The following is a 16,099-nucleotide window of genomic DNA, read 5'->3' as shown; positions in this document are numbered from 1 at the left end:
CGCCTGGTTACGTAATCATGCTTGGATTTCCATGTTTTCCAACAGGTCGGGAGCCTCTCCTTCAGGCTCATTTCTCATTGTCTTCAATAAAGCAGCTCAGGCTGCTTGCTCCTGACGTAACGCCCTGTTGTGGGCAGAGATTTGTGCTGGAGCCACCTGCTGTGGCCTGATAACCTTCAGGTGTCTCCAGGAAATGAGGGGACAACAATCTGCTTCTATTTTTAGCCTCTGTAACGTGTTTTCATCAGGAGGTACAAGTTATGCAAAGAAAGTTCCTGCTGGGGACAAAATAAGTGAAACGTTCAATGATGTTAAAATATATATATATATATATATATATAATTTTCTTTTAAATTTGCCTTTATGTCCAGTCAGATCTTTCTGTTGTTGTAAATAAACAGCTGAACTATCTTGCTATATGCAGTTTGCAGGTGTATAGGGCACATGTTTCTCTATTTTTAATCCCCTCCCCCAAAAGCTTTGGACAAGATTTTCATTTGGGAACTTGCTTATGTGTCTTCTTACAGTTGTGAAGGACGGCTCAGTTGGAAGAGTAGTTGTCTTGTAGTCCAGAAGTTGTGTGTGTGTGAGTCTAGCTTTTTCCTGCCACGTGTTGCTGCATATACAGATGCATCAATATTGATGTTTGTCAGAATTACCACATTGTAAAGTGGTTAGTAAGACTATGTTAAATTGCTGGTATGAAAAGATTCACTCTAAGAATACAGTTTAACTTAAAAATGTTATTAATATAAATAAATAAACTGATAGAAACAAATTATCTTTCTGAAATCGCTGTAAGACAGTTAAAACGAAGCAATTTCTGGAAGCGAATACATTTGGCTGATTTTGCATAAATAAGCTACATTGAGACTGAAGTGAAGTTAATTATGAGAAGATAGATGATAGATAGTACAGTGCTGTTAAGGTTTGAGTTGCACAGTTCTATTTTTTTTATGTATTTGCAATCAAAATGTAATTTTTAGTTGTAATATTTTGTGTAAAATTAAGGAGGAATATTAGCTGAAGGATAGTCAAACATGTGATGTTAGAAACCCAAACCATAATAACCTGAACTTAACAGCAGTTTGCTGCTGCGGGAGGATGAAGGGAATACATGGTTCCCAGAACAGCCGTGCCTGGTAGTGTGAGGGATGTCTCACTGTGAGCTAATTGATGCTTGGAGCTGAAGTCTGCATCCTGCTGATATCATGCAGAGCAGCTTGTGCAATCACTTAGAGTAACACAAACACAGTTTGTGATTGAGACCTGGAAATAAACTGGTGAAATATGAGACAAAAAGCTGCATCTACTTTAATATCCTTGCACAGTGTGTTTGCTTAGCCGACAAGGGTAGCAAGGTGTACAATGACTAGTTGTTTCCATAATAGGTGAGGCTAAATTTCCAGAAACAACAATTAGTTAGATAACCAATTCAAACACCAAGCCCAGTGAGTGTTTCAGTGTGTCCACATTTTACCAGAGCTCCAGGGAGAATTCAAGTCCTTTGTTTAGTTTGTTGTAATGCTGCATTGCCAACAACAGGCCCAAATTTGGTTTTTACAGCATGAGCAAAGTAAGACATGTAGATTGACATATGTGGCATACTGTCACATTACATAAACAAGCCTCGATGATTTGAGTGAATAGTGACAATGTATTGTGTAATTGTGAAGGGAAACTAACTCAAGTTTTCGTTTTGTCGCAGATGTATTCAAGATTTCTTACTCATTTAGTCGTAAACAAAATCAAGTGCAACAAAGTGCCTTCACTTTATTGAGCATACAAAATCTATTTGTAGTTTTAACCTCTGGATGAGTGCAGCTGTTCTTTGAAGGTATTTTGAGAACAAACACCATAAGACCAAAGAACACAGCAAAAAATGTAAATTAAAATAAGTTAAACTTTGGGTTTGTAATGCTACAAAATGTGAAAAGTTTCAATAAACTACAAATATTTTTTTTTTTTCAAGGTGCAGTACATATTTCTAAAGGTTATCTAACTCTCTCCACAAGTTTCGGTATTCCAGTCATTTTTGTGGTGCTGCATAGTAATGTGACTGTTGAATGTAAGTACGAGTTTTAATAGTTGGGTAAATGTTTGTTTCCACTGCGTTCCTTTCGTCCGTGTTTTTTTTTCTTTTTTCTTTTTTGATTTATCCGACTGACGAACTCAGCCCAGTAAAGTTGGCAGCACTTATGTGGCGCAGAAGTCAAAATAACAGCCACCATCCTCCCAAAGAGGAGCCCCCAAAAAACCGCCACAGCATCCAACAACGCAGGCTTTTCTCCAGACAAACAATTTTACAACGCTCAGCTGCATGAATGCTTAAGTCAAAGCTGTTACATGCCGGTGCTTCTACTAAAAAAAAAAAAAAAAACACATAAAAGTGTCTCTGGTCAATACCTGAAGGCCTCTGATTGGTCACCCCGCCTGAAGCCCCTCAGAGCAAAAACACACGACGCATTCTGCTAGCTGCTGTTTCTCCGCTGCCACAGACCTTCACTTGACCTCATGAGCAAACTGGAGAATGATTTACCAGCAGGGTAAACATACGGTGAAGTCACTAACACTGTGGTTGCGGGGTCATTTTGAATGGCCACATTGATGCAAAATGTGGCACATGAATTAAAGTGCATTTGGTCACTGAAACATAACAAAGGAAAAACTTGAGCATCATGATGCACCTTCCAAACACAAGTGAATTGGCCCGTTGCAGAAACAAACACCTATTTCCTGTTTCTTCTTCATGCATAAAAGCCTGGTATTTATCCAGCAGGACGAAATGCAAATGCTTCCCTCTAGTCATCGGTGGATTTGTTTAGCTATGACAGGTACTAGTTCTACCTTGTAGAACTGGGTAACCCTAACCCTATCAGTACCAACTGTGATGTTTGCCTGATTAACCAAAGAGATTCCAAACCAGAAGAGAAGAGGAAAGTCACCAGGAAGCAGATCCTCACGCTCTCTGGACTCTAGTGTTGAATGTGCTCTTTCATGAGAGTCCAGATAAATGTTCCTGTTGCACTTCCTGGAAGCTCCTGTTGTTCCCTGCAAAACATCTCTTCATTGCTCAGGTTTAGTTGGATGTTTCCTATGTGACTCTGCTTTGTTTGTTGTTGTCAACGTGTCCTTTGGGGGGAAAGCTTTAGTTGTAGCGTGAGAGTCATTACAGAATTTGATGAGTCGGTTCAAACAGTTGGGTGTGAGGTTTTACAAAATGATGGGATGTTTTGGGTTTCGGTGGAATACCTTCATTGGTGTCTTAGTTCCAGTTCAGGACCCACAACCGTTTGGCAATGAATGCATCAAACATGCTGCTTTCTTCTGAGACATTATGCAAAAATCCAAAGAAAATCAGCCGATAGGGAAGAAGATTGTAGACTTCCATAAAAGTTTCTCAAACTACAATGATTTCTGAGATGTGTTGTTGCATTTTCTCAATATTATTCTCATATTTAAAATTTCCACACTTTAAAACAGCTCGCCATACACTCTGAATTTTCTGCAGTTTCTCACAAACACATTTTCTCCTGATTGTTATAAGTCGCCATCCAACCTGTTTCTCCCATTAATAAAAGCTCTCTGGCTGCATACAGTGCAGTCTTTGTGCGCTTTGGACAAAGCTGGTGCTGTTATTCTGTCAGGAAAACTTTGAAGGATACCTGAGGACTAAAACATGTCTGAAAGTTTTTAATTGCAGCCTGGGCTACACAAACTGGCTGCAGATTATGCTTTTGTTTCATTTCAGTGTTGCATTTGAAATGCAAGACTTATTTATTTATTTTTTTTATTTGCTTTAAACACCTGCAGGAAGAATAGCAACCAGATTTTTTTTTTACACTTACATGTGACTGTACAATGACTGATTAAAAATGTTAAATGTGCAGAATGCAACTCCATCCATCCATCCATTTTCTTTACACCCTTGTCCCTTAGTGGGGTCGGGAGGGGTTGCTGGTGCCTATCTCCAGCTAACGTTCCGGGCGAGAGGCGGGGTACACCCTGGACAGGTCGCCAGTCTGTCGCAGGCAGAATTCAACTGATATGTAAATGTGTTATTTTTAAAAAAAAAAACATGATGTTCATTCTCCCCTCTTCTAGTGCCGCCCTGGGGAACTTCCATATTGCCAATATCAACAGCTGCTTTGGACAGTTTTTGACCAAATCAATAAGGACATTTTACTTGTGGGAATTCAAGAACATCTACAATAAATTAAGGGTTCTGATCTCAAGTTTTACAGTCATCCCATTTCAGTAAAATAACAATTTGAATAAATCACTGAAAATACTAAATGAATGTGCCTGAGTAGTGTATTTGAAAACTGATTAGCTTTCTTTCTTGAATGCAGTTTTTCTGTATATTTCTGTACAATCTCCTTAGGCATACACGAGAAGTTGTTTCGCAAAGCTAAGCAAAATACATTTTCATTTACATGAAAAATGTTTCTGTTGTGCAAATCGCATTTTTCTTTTGTGTGTGTGTGTGTATGCTGTGTGAGATTTGTTTGACTTTCCTAGAACACTCCTCTGTTTGCACAGATACCCTCTGATGTCTGATTGTTTCTCCACTGTGTCGGTTGGCGGCTCTGAGGTATGAAGCTTTGTGTGAGCTCCTGTCTGCCTGTCCTCTGGATGAAATCACAGGGGAGATAACGCAGCTTGTCACCATGGACACAAACACTGAGGTCTGTGGGGAAGTCGGCTCGCAGCACAAACACACATTCACCTCTACACGTTTCGCTGACTGACTCAAACAGTTGATGGGGCTGCCGTCATTAGCAGAGAAATACCACATCAGAGGAGGGTTTGCTTCCAGGTTCTTTACTGACCAAAACCAGTTCAATAGAGACTCTTTCAGACTAAGTTTGTTTTAACTTCAGTCAGTCTCTAATTTTTTAGAGGTTTCTGCTTTCTTTACATAACCTTTAAAGACCTTCACTTTCCTGTATCAGAACTGGAACCATCATGTGGTCGTCAGCTTCCTCAACTAATTTTTTTTAATTGCAACAAAGCAGACATTTACATACACTGTGTAAAAAGACACATAACCACTTGTCCATCCCTGTCTGACTTTGCTTAGGATTGAAGCTTTTTTTTTTTTTCCTTTTCCAATCATTGGGATTAGCTTTTTTTCTTTGTCCATACCACAGGAATGTTTAAGTATTTTTTTAAACAATCTTCAATAGTTAACATTTTCTTAGTATTTGGGAGAATTGGATATTAAACTGTATGACTTTGGTCAAATGTTTGGAGCAATGTTCCCACAACAGCTTCCTGGAATTTTAGCCCATTTCTCCAGGCAGAACTGGTTAGACTGAGCCAGTTTTCTAGGGAGTTTTGGTTGTACACACCATTTCATTTGGCTTTGATGAGGGTTTTGTGATGGTCACACCCAAAATATTGACTTTCTTCTCCCAAAGCTACTTTTTAAATAATTTGGTGGCAGCCTATGGTCTTATAAGACCCATTTAAGCTCAAACTTTTGCTTTTGTTCTGGGGACACGCATATCTCAGACTCACACCAATATGACACAGAACATTTGGGCAAAACTGCTGCTAATTTCAGCCCATTTTCTATGTCTTTCTGTGCAGTAGCCACAAAAAGTTACCACAACAGAATCCAGTTTTTTATTAGGCACATACTGAATGTTTTAATTAATATTTTTTCCATACATTTTCAAAGTTTCATTGAGAAAAGCAGTCTTGAATGGAACCTCTGTCTTTATAAAGCTGCGTGTTGTGTTCAAACAAGACAAAAAAAAAAAAAAAAAACAGCAGAGGATGAATGATGACCAACCTAAATGGAAAATCTCTTTCATGTTGTGTTTGTTTAAGTAGAACCAGAGACAATAATTACAAGAATAAAATGTACAATGCATCTAAAGAGCACTGCATACATGGGACAGCGAGTCATAAATTTGTTTGTCTCGACCTAGATGATGCTGTTCTGATTAGACATATTCACCTCCCTGCAATTAGAGCCACCTGTTACATACTTCATGGCAATGAGAGAATATGAAGCTTAAGTTTATTATAATTCCTGACAAAAGACTGACCACTTATTCTTATTTATTAATAGGATTGATAAAGATCTGTTTATATATAAATCTTATTTATATATGATTTACATAATACTCTTAGTCACAGAAATTTAAGTAGCTGATTTGGATATTTTCGTGTTACTATTTGATCTTTAAGTGAGCAGAAACTGAGATGTAGAGATGATGCCATCTGGCGGCCACACAAGAGAAGTGGCGTTCAGCCCGCCTATCGACTATGTCAAGTTCCCCATTGGTTAAAAAGAATGAAAGAGTAGAAATTGATTGGTTATATAATTTTCTGTCGACCAATCAAATCTTGTGTTTACAAGCGTTTATGAAAGGTGAAAGTTGAAAATAGAAGTGACGACACAGTTTTTTTTTTTTAAGGTTCCAAATTGTGAATTTATTTAATAAGAGAAGCGAGAAGACTGATGAAAACGGTGGATAAAAGGAAATGAAACAAGACATGTAACCGGGAGACCCGCAGACCGGGAAGATGTTCTGTTTCGGTGTTAAATCCGGGAGGTCGTCGGTGTCTTTACACAAGGTTGGATGCTAAGCTAACACCTGCTTTATTACACTAGAATCAATTTTAGTTATGTTTTTTTTAGTTATGTTTTTAGTTATGTTTGTCTTTCATTGTATAAGACAAGAGGTGTCCTTTAGGTTTTTTCTACCAGAATGTTCCTAATTAACAGACAAATTATTCATACATTTGTGAATAATAATTAATAATAATTTATCAATAGTAACTGTATTTTCACATAGTTATTTTAACTTTTGACAGTTATTAACAAGGAAGGGTTTGTTTTCTAGGCCGCCGTGCATTATTGTTAATAAATTATGCCATAAAAGGAAGCCATACTTTGTAAATAACTCAAATATATGTATTGTTAATCTTATTACCCGAAAAAGATTGCGCCTGAAACGTCTCTATGTATAATTTTCCATTTCCATGCCGTTTACTTCTTCTTACTAGACTAACATTAGCAGTTTATACACCTAAATATAAAGTAAGATCAGCATAAACATATAGAGATTAAAATGTAATTACATAAAATCAACGTATATCCTACTTATACTTGATGAATTAAGGCTGACTTACATCTGATAAAGCCCAAAATTCAGTTTCTCAGAAAATTTTAAAGTTGTATGCAGCCAGTAAAAATAATAGTGGATTCTTGCACTTCATGTTGAGAGAGCAGATATTTATGTTTAACACTAAATGTACTCATTAAAATGGGTGTTTCAGTTAAGTTTAAATGTGCTGACAGGTTGTTGCTAACCTAACACAATCTCTTGATTATTATGTAATGAAGGATGGAAACATCTTCTTTTCAACTGAGTGGAGCTTCAAACTCCATCCTGCAATAACATTAATTAAGATTAAAAATAGTTTTCTTTTCTTTTTTTTTTTTTGAAAATCACAGTTGTCTATCTTGCCTTTAAATTTAGGCAGAGCATATTTTTATAGAGACATTTTACAGTGTTTTAATCTCTGAAAAGTCAAACTTGGTTCATTTTATCAGTAATCAGCTAATAAACTGCTGCTGTTTTTGGAAATCTCTTACTGTTCCTCGCCTTTGAAATGGAAAACCTGATAAATAATGAAAGCAATCTTGTGTTTTCCAGATCTTCTTTGTTTCCTTGTTACACATGAAAGCTCATCGCATCAGTCTCTGTCCTCTACATTTATGGAGACGTTGTCTCCATAGTGGGATCATTCGTGCTTTGCCAGCCGGACCAGAATCCTCTCCTCCTACTGCAGTGACGGACCTGGCTGACAGTGCCTCCTTAGATCAGAGCCAGGACTCCTCTTCTACTTGGTCCCCTGAGCAAGGACCCCCACCTGCTCCCACCCACTGCTGCATGAGTGGTTGCCATAACTGCGTTTGGATCGAACATGCGGAGCAGCTCCTGGCGTATTATCACGATGGAGGAGATAGAGCGCTCGCTGCCATAGAGGAAAATGTTCTTGACGAGAATCTCAAGGCATATCTTAAGATGGAGATCAGACTGCTGAAAAAGACGTGATGCTTTCCATGGACTCCCACCTACCTCATGTGGTCAGATTTTCATTCAGTTTATGGGCTTTATGTAAGCTCACTAAGTGACTTGTGTTGTGTTCTGTTTTTTTTTTTTTCCCTGCAAGCAGCCAGAGTTTTGACAAGAAAATGTTGAAGCGTCCTTTGGCATTTTATTGATAGATGAAATCGCATTGTCTCTTTTAGTCTCCTGTAGCTTTAATTCACAAGTGCACTTTGTTTTTTGAAAATTATCTGTGTGTAATTTTGTTGTAATTTAATTATATTCTATTATAGTAAGTTTCTCAGAGATTTTTTTTTTAAATAAAATCTGTTCTATTTATTTATTTTAACTTAAAGGTTCCTACTTTTTTCTCCCTTCTGGGCACAGAGAAATAGTCCAAATAGCCAAACAAACCTATCAGTTATAACTAAAAAAAAAGGAGTAACTATCTGCATTGTTCAAACAGTAAAAAGGCTGTAGGAATGAGCTGCTGTTGTCTCGAAGTTTCGATTCAAAATCAGTTTTAAATTTTGCGACTTATACCACAAATCTTCCTCCAAAAATAAGTTGTGCAAGTGAACAGGTAGGGTTTTTTTTTTTTTTGCGTGAGCTGTGTGTGTCAAGAAATTTGTCGTGATGATGTTTGAGATAATGGCTGAGGAAATGGCACACTTTCTAACCTCAAAACAGGAAATTGCACTGCATGTTCATGGTCAGTCATAGCTTCACTTGGTAGAAGTGGTTGCGAAACGCATTTCTACAGCTCACTTCTACAGCTTTGAGTTTTCATCTCAAAGCTGCTTCCCCACTATTTCCTATCTTGCTATGTATGCTGATTTAACACATAAAAAATTTATTAAATAAGTTTAAACATGAGTTCCACTTAGATATTGTGGAAGTCTTCTCTTTGAAGTACATGTGTTACTTTTGATGCACAGGAATAATGTGTAAATTGGGATCAGTGGTGTGGAATTCGCCGTCTTCTGTAACGTCTTGACTCAACAGAAGCCACTGTCTTGTTTACATTTTTTTCATGACTATCTAGAAACTATATATCAATGTATTGAGTCCCTAAGTGGTCACCGAATTATTAGCTAAGATTAGTAAAATCTTTTCATGACAATGGGAATGACGGAGTAATTTTGTGATTGTATTTCTGTGGTATTTTCATAAGTTTGAAAATGTGCCACAAGACTTGACGTTTATTAACATTTAGTTGGTCATCTCATATTTCAAGTTTCATCTATAGTCATTCTTATTCTCAATAAGCTTTATTTATGGGATAAGTTAGAGTTTTGAAAGTAGCGTTTTGTGGGAAGCTTATGACTATTGAGTAATGTTACTTTATCAGAGCAGATTTTCATCAATTTTTGTCTCAGCTCTTTTGTCTCAAAAGATATTTGACCCACAAATATCTTTGAAACTAACCTGTTTACCCAAAAAAAAAGCTAAATTAAAAAAATAATTTACAGCAAGATATCGATTGGTCATAGCTTATGATAAGCCTGCTTGGAAATCGGAACTTTGTCTTCAAGGAGCCAAAACCTGAAGGATGTTAAAGCAGTGTGTGTCTCATATTTATGGGATAACTCAAAAACAAAGGCTAAGAAAGTTTTATGGCCAGCAAAACTTGGTTCAGTTTTTTTTTTATTTTTTTTTTTTAAATATGAGCAAATAAGAGAACCCCCAAATTTTAAAACTATATCATCCTTCATAAAACATACAAATTAATTAAAAAGTGATGTCCTGCTTTACAATTTCAGTAGTGCATCTATACAGCTCTTCTGATAGGTCACGAAACATTCAAACATATCAGTGACCACTAGAGGGAGTCCTAAACCCAGTGTGAAAGTTTTCCTGACTACTGAAATATTTTCTGGATTTTTGTCAATAATTTCATTATTATACTAATGCCACCGGCCCCCATAAAATCAGTTTCCCTGCTGTTTGTCGTAAAATACAGCTTCTAACACATTTAACTAATAAAATCAAAAAACCCTTTCTGTGTCACTGACTTGCACTTCAAATATTTATCTTCCAAGTATTGATGTTGTCCTGATGTTAATAGGATTTAGAGGACTGATGGAGGCACGTGCCATTATTGACGTCTGTCAGTCACTTGGCTGGTGAGCGCTGCAACCGGGCTGCCGTCCCTCACGTTCAGATCACCAAGGTAACGGTGACCCTGTTCTCATGCTCTGAGTCAGCACTAACGTAGTAATACAATACACTTGTACGGTGTTAATAATACAGTGATCAGTGCCGCAGCTCCTTCCTTGCACAGTGATGCCCTGATCTGGGTTATGCATCGGATTTTACTGATCATACACAGCAGTCTGAACTCGATGACTCTGAGAGTGTCGGATAAAGTGGAGACAGATTATCGCTGATGCCAAGGCTCCAGTTTCACTTTGCGTCATGGCAGTGTGTGTTAATTAGGTGGCATAAATCTGCGTAGATGTGCTTTCGAATAATTAAAATCTTCATTCGTTTGGTTGTGGTCAACTTCAACGATGGCAACAAAATAACTGAACGCTTAGCAGGTAAAAACAAATATATCTGGAGTTGTGTTCTATAATTTTGGTCATCCAGAAATTCAACAACAGATGTGGGAAGAGTTCAAGACGTTCAAATGCAGAAAGTATTTGTTTAATGAGACATAACAAGCCAAGATCAGGGCCCTGCTGGTATGACCGTAACTTTTAAAGCAATAGCTTATAAGGGTACCTTATATAACCCTTATATGGGTACTTACTGGTACATTCTTTGCTTTATGCAGATGATTTGGTTGTATTGATACCATAAAACCACGACCTTCTCTCCAAAGTGTGATATAGTCTTTTGATTTTGTTAGAAATTTTACATATGAGAATATTTTGTTACTGTCCTGGTGGATTAAAGGGTTTCACACATTATGGCAGTGTAAAAAAATAAACTATTTATCAGAATGCTGTACCTTTTCATATTTAATATAACTGTTCTGTTAACACAGTTCATTCACCTCTGTAAAACAACAAGAGTCAAACATATTTTCCCTTCTGACCATCCTGCTAAGGGAATAGCGCAGGCCTCAAGTCAGCTGCACAGACAGCCTGGAGGCAAGGAAAAAAATTCACGGCAAAACAAAAGAAACATTCATTCATCCATCCATTGTGTACTTGCTTGTCCTTGCCTGCAGGGTTACAAAGGGGTTGGTGCCTATCCCCAGCAGTCATTGGGTGAGAGGCGGAACACCCTGGACAGATCACCAGTTCATTGCAGAACACCACAGACACACACATCTAAGAACAGTTTGGAGACACCAATAACCTGACTGTCATGTTTTTGGACTGTGGGAGAAATCCAGAGTAACAATGTAACAGTAACAATACTGCAAAACTAAAATAGATCATGGGTGTTTTTAAAGCTACTTTTCTAACATTTGTATTTTACTGAAAGTCAGAAATCAGATTTGGTAAAGACCTCACAATCGTCTATTCCATGTTTCATTGACGTGTTGTCTTCAGTGAGTAATCTAACTACTATTAACAGTGCAAGAAGACAATATATGCTTCAGCTTTTGAGGAATTCAATCACTAAAAGATCATGTCCACAAACATTCAGCAAAGTTAATGTCTGCCGTTTGCTACACTAGGAGACACGGTGTCAGAAGTAAACTGTTTATTATTGTCATTTTCACTTATATGAGTGGTAGCCAATTTCTGGGTGAGGATTTGAGGAAACTCCAACTTTAGGAAGCTTCCCTGTTAGATATTTGCATAACAAATTTGGAAATTCTTTCACACCTGAACACAAATCCAGCACAATATAACGTCTTCTAACTGCTAGCTTAGCTGCACTGCTAAAGTTAGCTTGCACATGAATGACAAGTACAGATTCAGCTATTTTTGTGTTTTCAGTTTTGTCAACTGCAATGACTGGTACAGTTGAAAACATTTTGAACTTGAAAAAATATCTTTTAATTTATTTATTTTCTGTTGCTGTAGTCAAACTTCTGTTGCGTGAATAGCATGTTACGTTTGCAATGTATACTGACCAAAAAAGCCAACTCATATATAAGATGTGAAAGCTACAGCATTTTTTTTTCTTTTAATAATGGATAATAAAGTATTATCTGTCTCCAATTTGCGACCTTTCTGTCTGTTTAAATTGTAGAGTATTGCTTAGGGTAGGGGATTTTAAAGTCGCAATAAAACCAGCTTGGTTGGGAAAACTTTCTATATGAACACAGCAGATGTTGGAGAATTGCGTTGCAAACAGCCGGGGAAGATTCTGGCAGCTCTAGGAATCTTCCTGTGACATTGATAATCTGCATGAACATAATCTGGTCTGAGTTATCTTGTCCTGCATCCTCATTGTCTTCAGTCAGTAGTTTAATTACCTTCCTAGTGTTGACGTGAAATTTCTAGAAACCTTAGGAGACATTTCTGGAACTTGAAGTTTTTTAAAATTTCCTACAAAATATAACAGAGTCTGAAAATGGGAGAAAGCCATAAAAAAAAAAGCATTTCAAGGCTTAAAATTGACAAATTATGTGATAGAAATGGTAATTTAAACAAGGTTTCAACAGATTTCTTGAGTGTAGATGAGCCCCTTTTACATTAAAAATAGGCACAACAGTCCTCTTAAGTAACAAGAGGTAGAAATGTTCGGTTAAAGTCATTACAGATTTAATGTACAAAGTAACATGAAAACTCACAAAAAGCAACCAAAACTGCACTAAGATGAAAATGTATTCGAACCCTGAAAAATTCAGTTTGCCTCAAGCCCAAACAATTGATATGTTGTCATAAGAGTTTGGAGGCGGTGCCTTCATAATCGCCTGCTGGAGTTGGGTTATAAGAGGCCCTGAGGTCCAAATCAGCCCTCACAGCGAGCCTAGCATAGAAGTCCACTCATCTGCTAGACTGAGCAGTGCTGCACCCACATCCACTCGTTTGGCTGTGCTTCAGTCAATCAGCTGGTGAGTACATTGGAAGTCAGGTGGATTTATTATGCATAGGTACCTGGGGATGATCTGCAGATGAAAGGAAGTCACATTTATCCCTTATTTGCAGATAATTTATGAAATTATCAGACTTTAAGAAAACAATCTGATTTTACCAGCTGATATAATCAATTTAATTGTATTTTTTTTCTTCTGTGTCATAATTAGGTTTGAATTGGAATGTAGCTCATTTAATTTTAAACCGCCTTAGTCTTTGAATTTCATTGGATTGAATTATCTTCGGTTTGATATAAATTGAACTTGTTTTTATTGTGAAGTGTCTTGGGTTGTCCTTTCTTCTGAACTGGTGCTACAAAAATGTAATGACATAATATGCTTTATTTTCAAAATGTATTCATTTTTTCGGGTTTTTTTTTTTTTTTTAACAAAAACAATATGCAACACCTAGTATTAGATACAATTGTCCAAAAACACATTTGTAAAATCATGAAAAGGTTTCTCTTTTAGAATATAAACTTTACTATTGTGGACTGACATTCAAATTCTGCACCTTTTTATTGAAATCCGCAACATTAAGAGTAAAGATCCACATTTGTCAGGCATTGTAACAGAGACAGATTGTTCGATTAGACCCTCAGTGCACAGCTCAGCAACTCTTCCCAGTCGTCCTTGTTTTAAACAGGATTACATGAGTGCAACCAGCTTGAAATGAAGAGGGTTAGGACATCTTATCTTGAGCCAGGGATTAGAGGAAATTGGGTCGTCTTTGGTGGACAGGCTGCAGCGTGGACCCCCAAGGACTTTCGGTTACAGGAAAGCGTCAGATCCATAAGAGGATTAGAGCTGATAATGTCAGACAGAGGTGACAGTAAATCTTGCATCAAATCAAACTGGACGTGGAGGCAGGAAAGAAGACCGAGGTGACACTGTTCGTCAGATCGTAACATGAGTTTTACTTCCACAGATTTCATCACGACAGCTTCACCTCTGAGATACCCAACGACTTACCTGCGCACGTCTTTTCGGAGTGCTCAAAATGAATCTAGAGCCACCCAAAGCTGAAATCAAATCAGCTACCCGTGTAACAGGAGGCCCTGCCACTCCTCGCAAGGGCCCGCCCAAGTTCAAGCAGCGGCAGACCCGACAGTTCAAGAGTAAGCCTCCAAAGAAAGGAATTCAAGGGTACGTCTCGACTAAAGCTTTTTCTCCTTCAGGTCTTACAAAAAAAAAAGAATGAATGCATGTTTTAATGTGTAATCTATGGTGTTCTTTCAGCTTTGGAGATGACATTCCTGGCATGGAGGGCTTGGGCACAGGTGAGTTTACAGTAAGACTTAAACTGCAGAACATTTCAGCGATTGAGAAGGCGCCTAAGCAACTTCACATTTCCACCTCTATCCCCAGATATCACCGTCATCTGCCCCTGGGAGGCCTTCAACCACCTGGAGCTGCACGAGCTGGCCCAGTACGGCATCATCTGAGGCTTCCCGTTATGGGCCGAGTGTTTCCGACCACCTGCCTCAGGCTCCATCCCAAACCTCTAAACGGAACTGTTCTAAACAAAAAAACAAAATAACGAACTGTAACAAACATAAAAATCGGAAAAAGAGAAAAAAGTGACAAAAAAAAAGTAAAAAAAAGTATGTTCTCTGACTCTGGACTCTCCGACTCTTACACAACATCTGCTTGTTTAGGATCTGTTTGATTTTTTTTTTTTTTTACAACTTCACTCGGTAGCTCTGCTCCGTTACTCCCCCACCAACAACAACAAAAAAGGAACATCTACGCCTGCTCTCTGTTCTTTTGCTTTCTCTTCTCTCTCTCTTCTCTTCTGTCCTGAACACGGATACAAACAAGAAACCTACGCAAGCAAGGCAGCCTCACAGTGAGTTTAAGTGACAGACCCGTGAAACAGGTGGGCTCCCGTTTCACGTGCCTCGGTGCCTCGTTCTCCATCTTAAGAGGGTTCTTCCATCGATGCCGAACACATAAAATCCTGAACCTGAATTCTGTAGAGAGCAGACACCAGCTCGCCATTGCTAAGCATAAAAACAATAATCAGAGCGCCACGATGCAAAATAAAACTGCCCCCTTTTACTGCACAAATCAAGACTTTGAAATCAGCTCAAAGGCTGCCGTGTTATTGCAACTTATCACTGTACCTCTACCCTCGTGTTTTCTAATGAGGCCAGTATCACCCTTCTACCTTGTAAATCTCCCTTGTATAATGTTGATCTATGTCATTGCATGTGTATTTCTCCTTCTTCCACATGACACTGTAGTGTCCTGTGAGTTTGTATTTGGTGTTTTGAAGCTCATCACTGTAGCTCTCGTTTGTTTTTCTTACCTAGAGTAGCACATTTTTCATTTGTAAACTGTGTCCTTCATCTGCCGTCCATCACTCTGCCTGTGATTCATCTTCAAATCCTCTTTGTCGTCCGCACACCACTGACACGTGCGGTTATTATTTCACTGCAGAGGAGAAGATGATTATAAACGAAAGAGTGAAAGAAGGCAGAGGGATCAGTGGAATAAATACTAACAACAAAAGTCTAATGAGATGTGTAATGGAGCTTTGTTCTCTCTACAGGACGATGGAACAAAAAAATAAAGAAAAAAAGAGTAAAATAAAACTGAATCTGTTTCTTCAAATAAAGCTCTTAGATTAATAGGAAAAACAGGAAAATGTAATCCATCTCAGGGGAAAGGTAACATTTTATAAAGCCTTAAAATATAATTTGAGCAAAAGTGACAAGAGATACTGAGAGGATGTTGCATGTGGAAAGAAAAGAGTCAAAGGCCTTGTAAATGCAAATAAAACAAATGTGCAGTGAGGATTGCTGTAAATTTGTATTTTATACAAGAATGTAAACCGATTTGTAAACTGATATAGACAACAAATGTTAAACAAACGTAAAAAAAGAAAGGGGTACTCTGTTGCTTAATTGGGCAGGGGCTCTAAAACAAAATTGTTCAATCTGCTCATAGGAAAAACTAACTTGAGGGAAAGTCGGTCATACACGGAAGTTAAAAAGAAAGTGTTCAAGAAAACAAACGTAAAATGGATCCTGCTTCTGAA

At 37.8% G+C, this 16,099-nt stretch overlaps 2 protein-coding genes across 2 annotated transcripts; both read left to right on the top strand.

The window, feature by feature from the left end:
- The first annotated feature begins 6,380 nt into the window (after positions 1-6,380).
- oxld1 (oxidoreductase-like domain containing 1) lies at positions 6,381-8,954 on the top strand. Its single transcript, XM_007570372.2, has 2 exons — positions 6,381-6,591; positions 7,677-8,954. Exons 1-2 carry the CDS (start codon positions 6,541-6,543, stop codon positions 8,076-8,078), a joined length of 453 nt encoding a protein of 150 aa, XP_007570434.1. The 5' UTR covers positions 6,381-6,540; the 3' UTR covers positions 8,079-8,954.
- Positions 8,955-12,921: 3,967 nt separating this feature from the next.
- Positions 12,922-16,099, top strand: pde6gb (phosphodiesterase 6G, cGMP-specific, rod, gamma, paralog b). The gene is made up of 4 exons (XM_007570354.2): positions 12,922-13,035; positions 13,985-14,202; positions 14,296-14,336; positions 14,425-16,099. Exons 2-4 carry the CDS (start codon positions 14,057-14,059, stop codon positions 14,499-14,501), a joined length of 264 nt encoding a protein of 87 aa, XP_007570416.1. The 5' UTR covers positions 12,922-13,035; positions 13,985-14,056; the 3' UTR covers positions 14,502-16,099.

Source organism: Poecilia formosa, unplaced genomic scaffold (genome assembly GCF_000485575.1).
Source record: "Poecilia formosa unplaced genomic scaffold, Poecilia_formosa-5.1.2 Scaffold7, whole genome shotgun sequence".
NCBI lineage: Eukaryota > Metazoa > Chordata > Actinopteri > Cyprinodontiformes > Poeciliidae > Poecilia > Poecilia formosa.
This window is presented reverse-complemented; position numbering and strand designations above follow the sequence as displayed.

Bases quoted from the DNA above. Each gene is read 5' to 3' on its own strand.
- oxld1 (XM_007570372.2), top strand. From the start codon at position 6,541: ATGTTCTGTTTCGGTGTTAAATCCGGGAGGTCGTCGGTGTCTTTACAC. The intron at 6,592-7,676 runs GTTGGATGCTAA...TGTGTTTTCCAG, and splicing joins CGTCGGTGTCTTTACACAAG to ATCTTCTTTGTTTCCTTGTT.
- pde6gb (XM_007570354.2), top strand. From the start codon at position 14,057: ATGAATCTAGAGCCACCCAAAGCTGAAATCAAATCAGCTACCCGTGTA. The intron at 14,203-14,295 runs GTACGTCTCGAC...GTGTTCTTTCAG, and splicing joins CCAAAGAAAGGAATTCAAGG to CTTTGGAGATGACATTCCTG. The intron at 14,337-14,424 runs GTGAGTTTACAG...CTCTATCCCCAG, and splicing joins CATGGAGGGCTTGGGCACAG to ATATCACCGTCATCTGCCCC.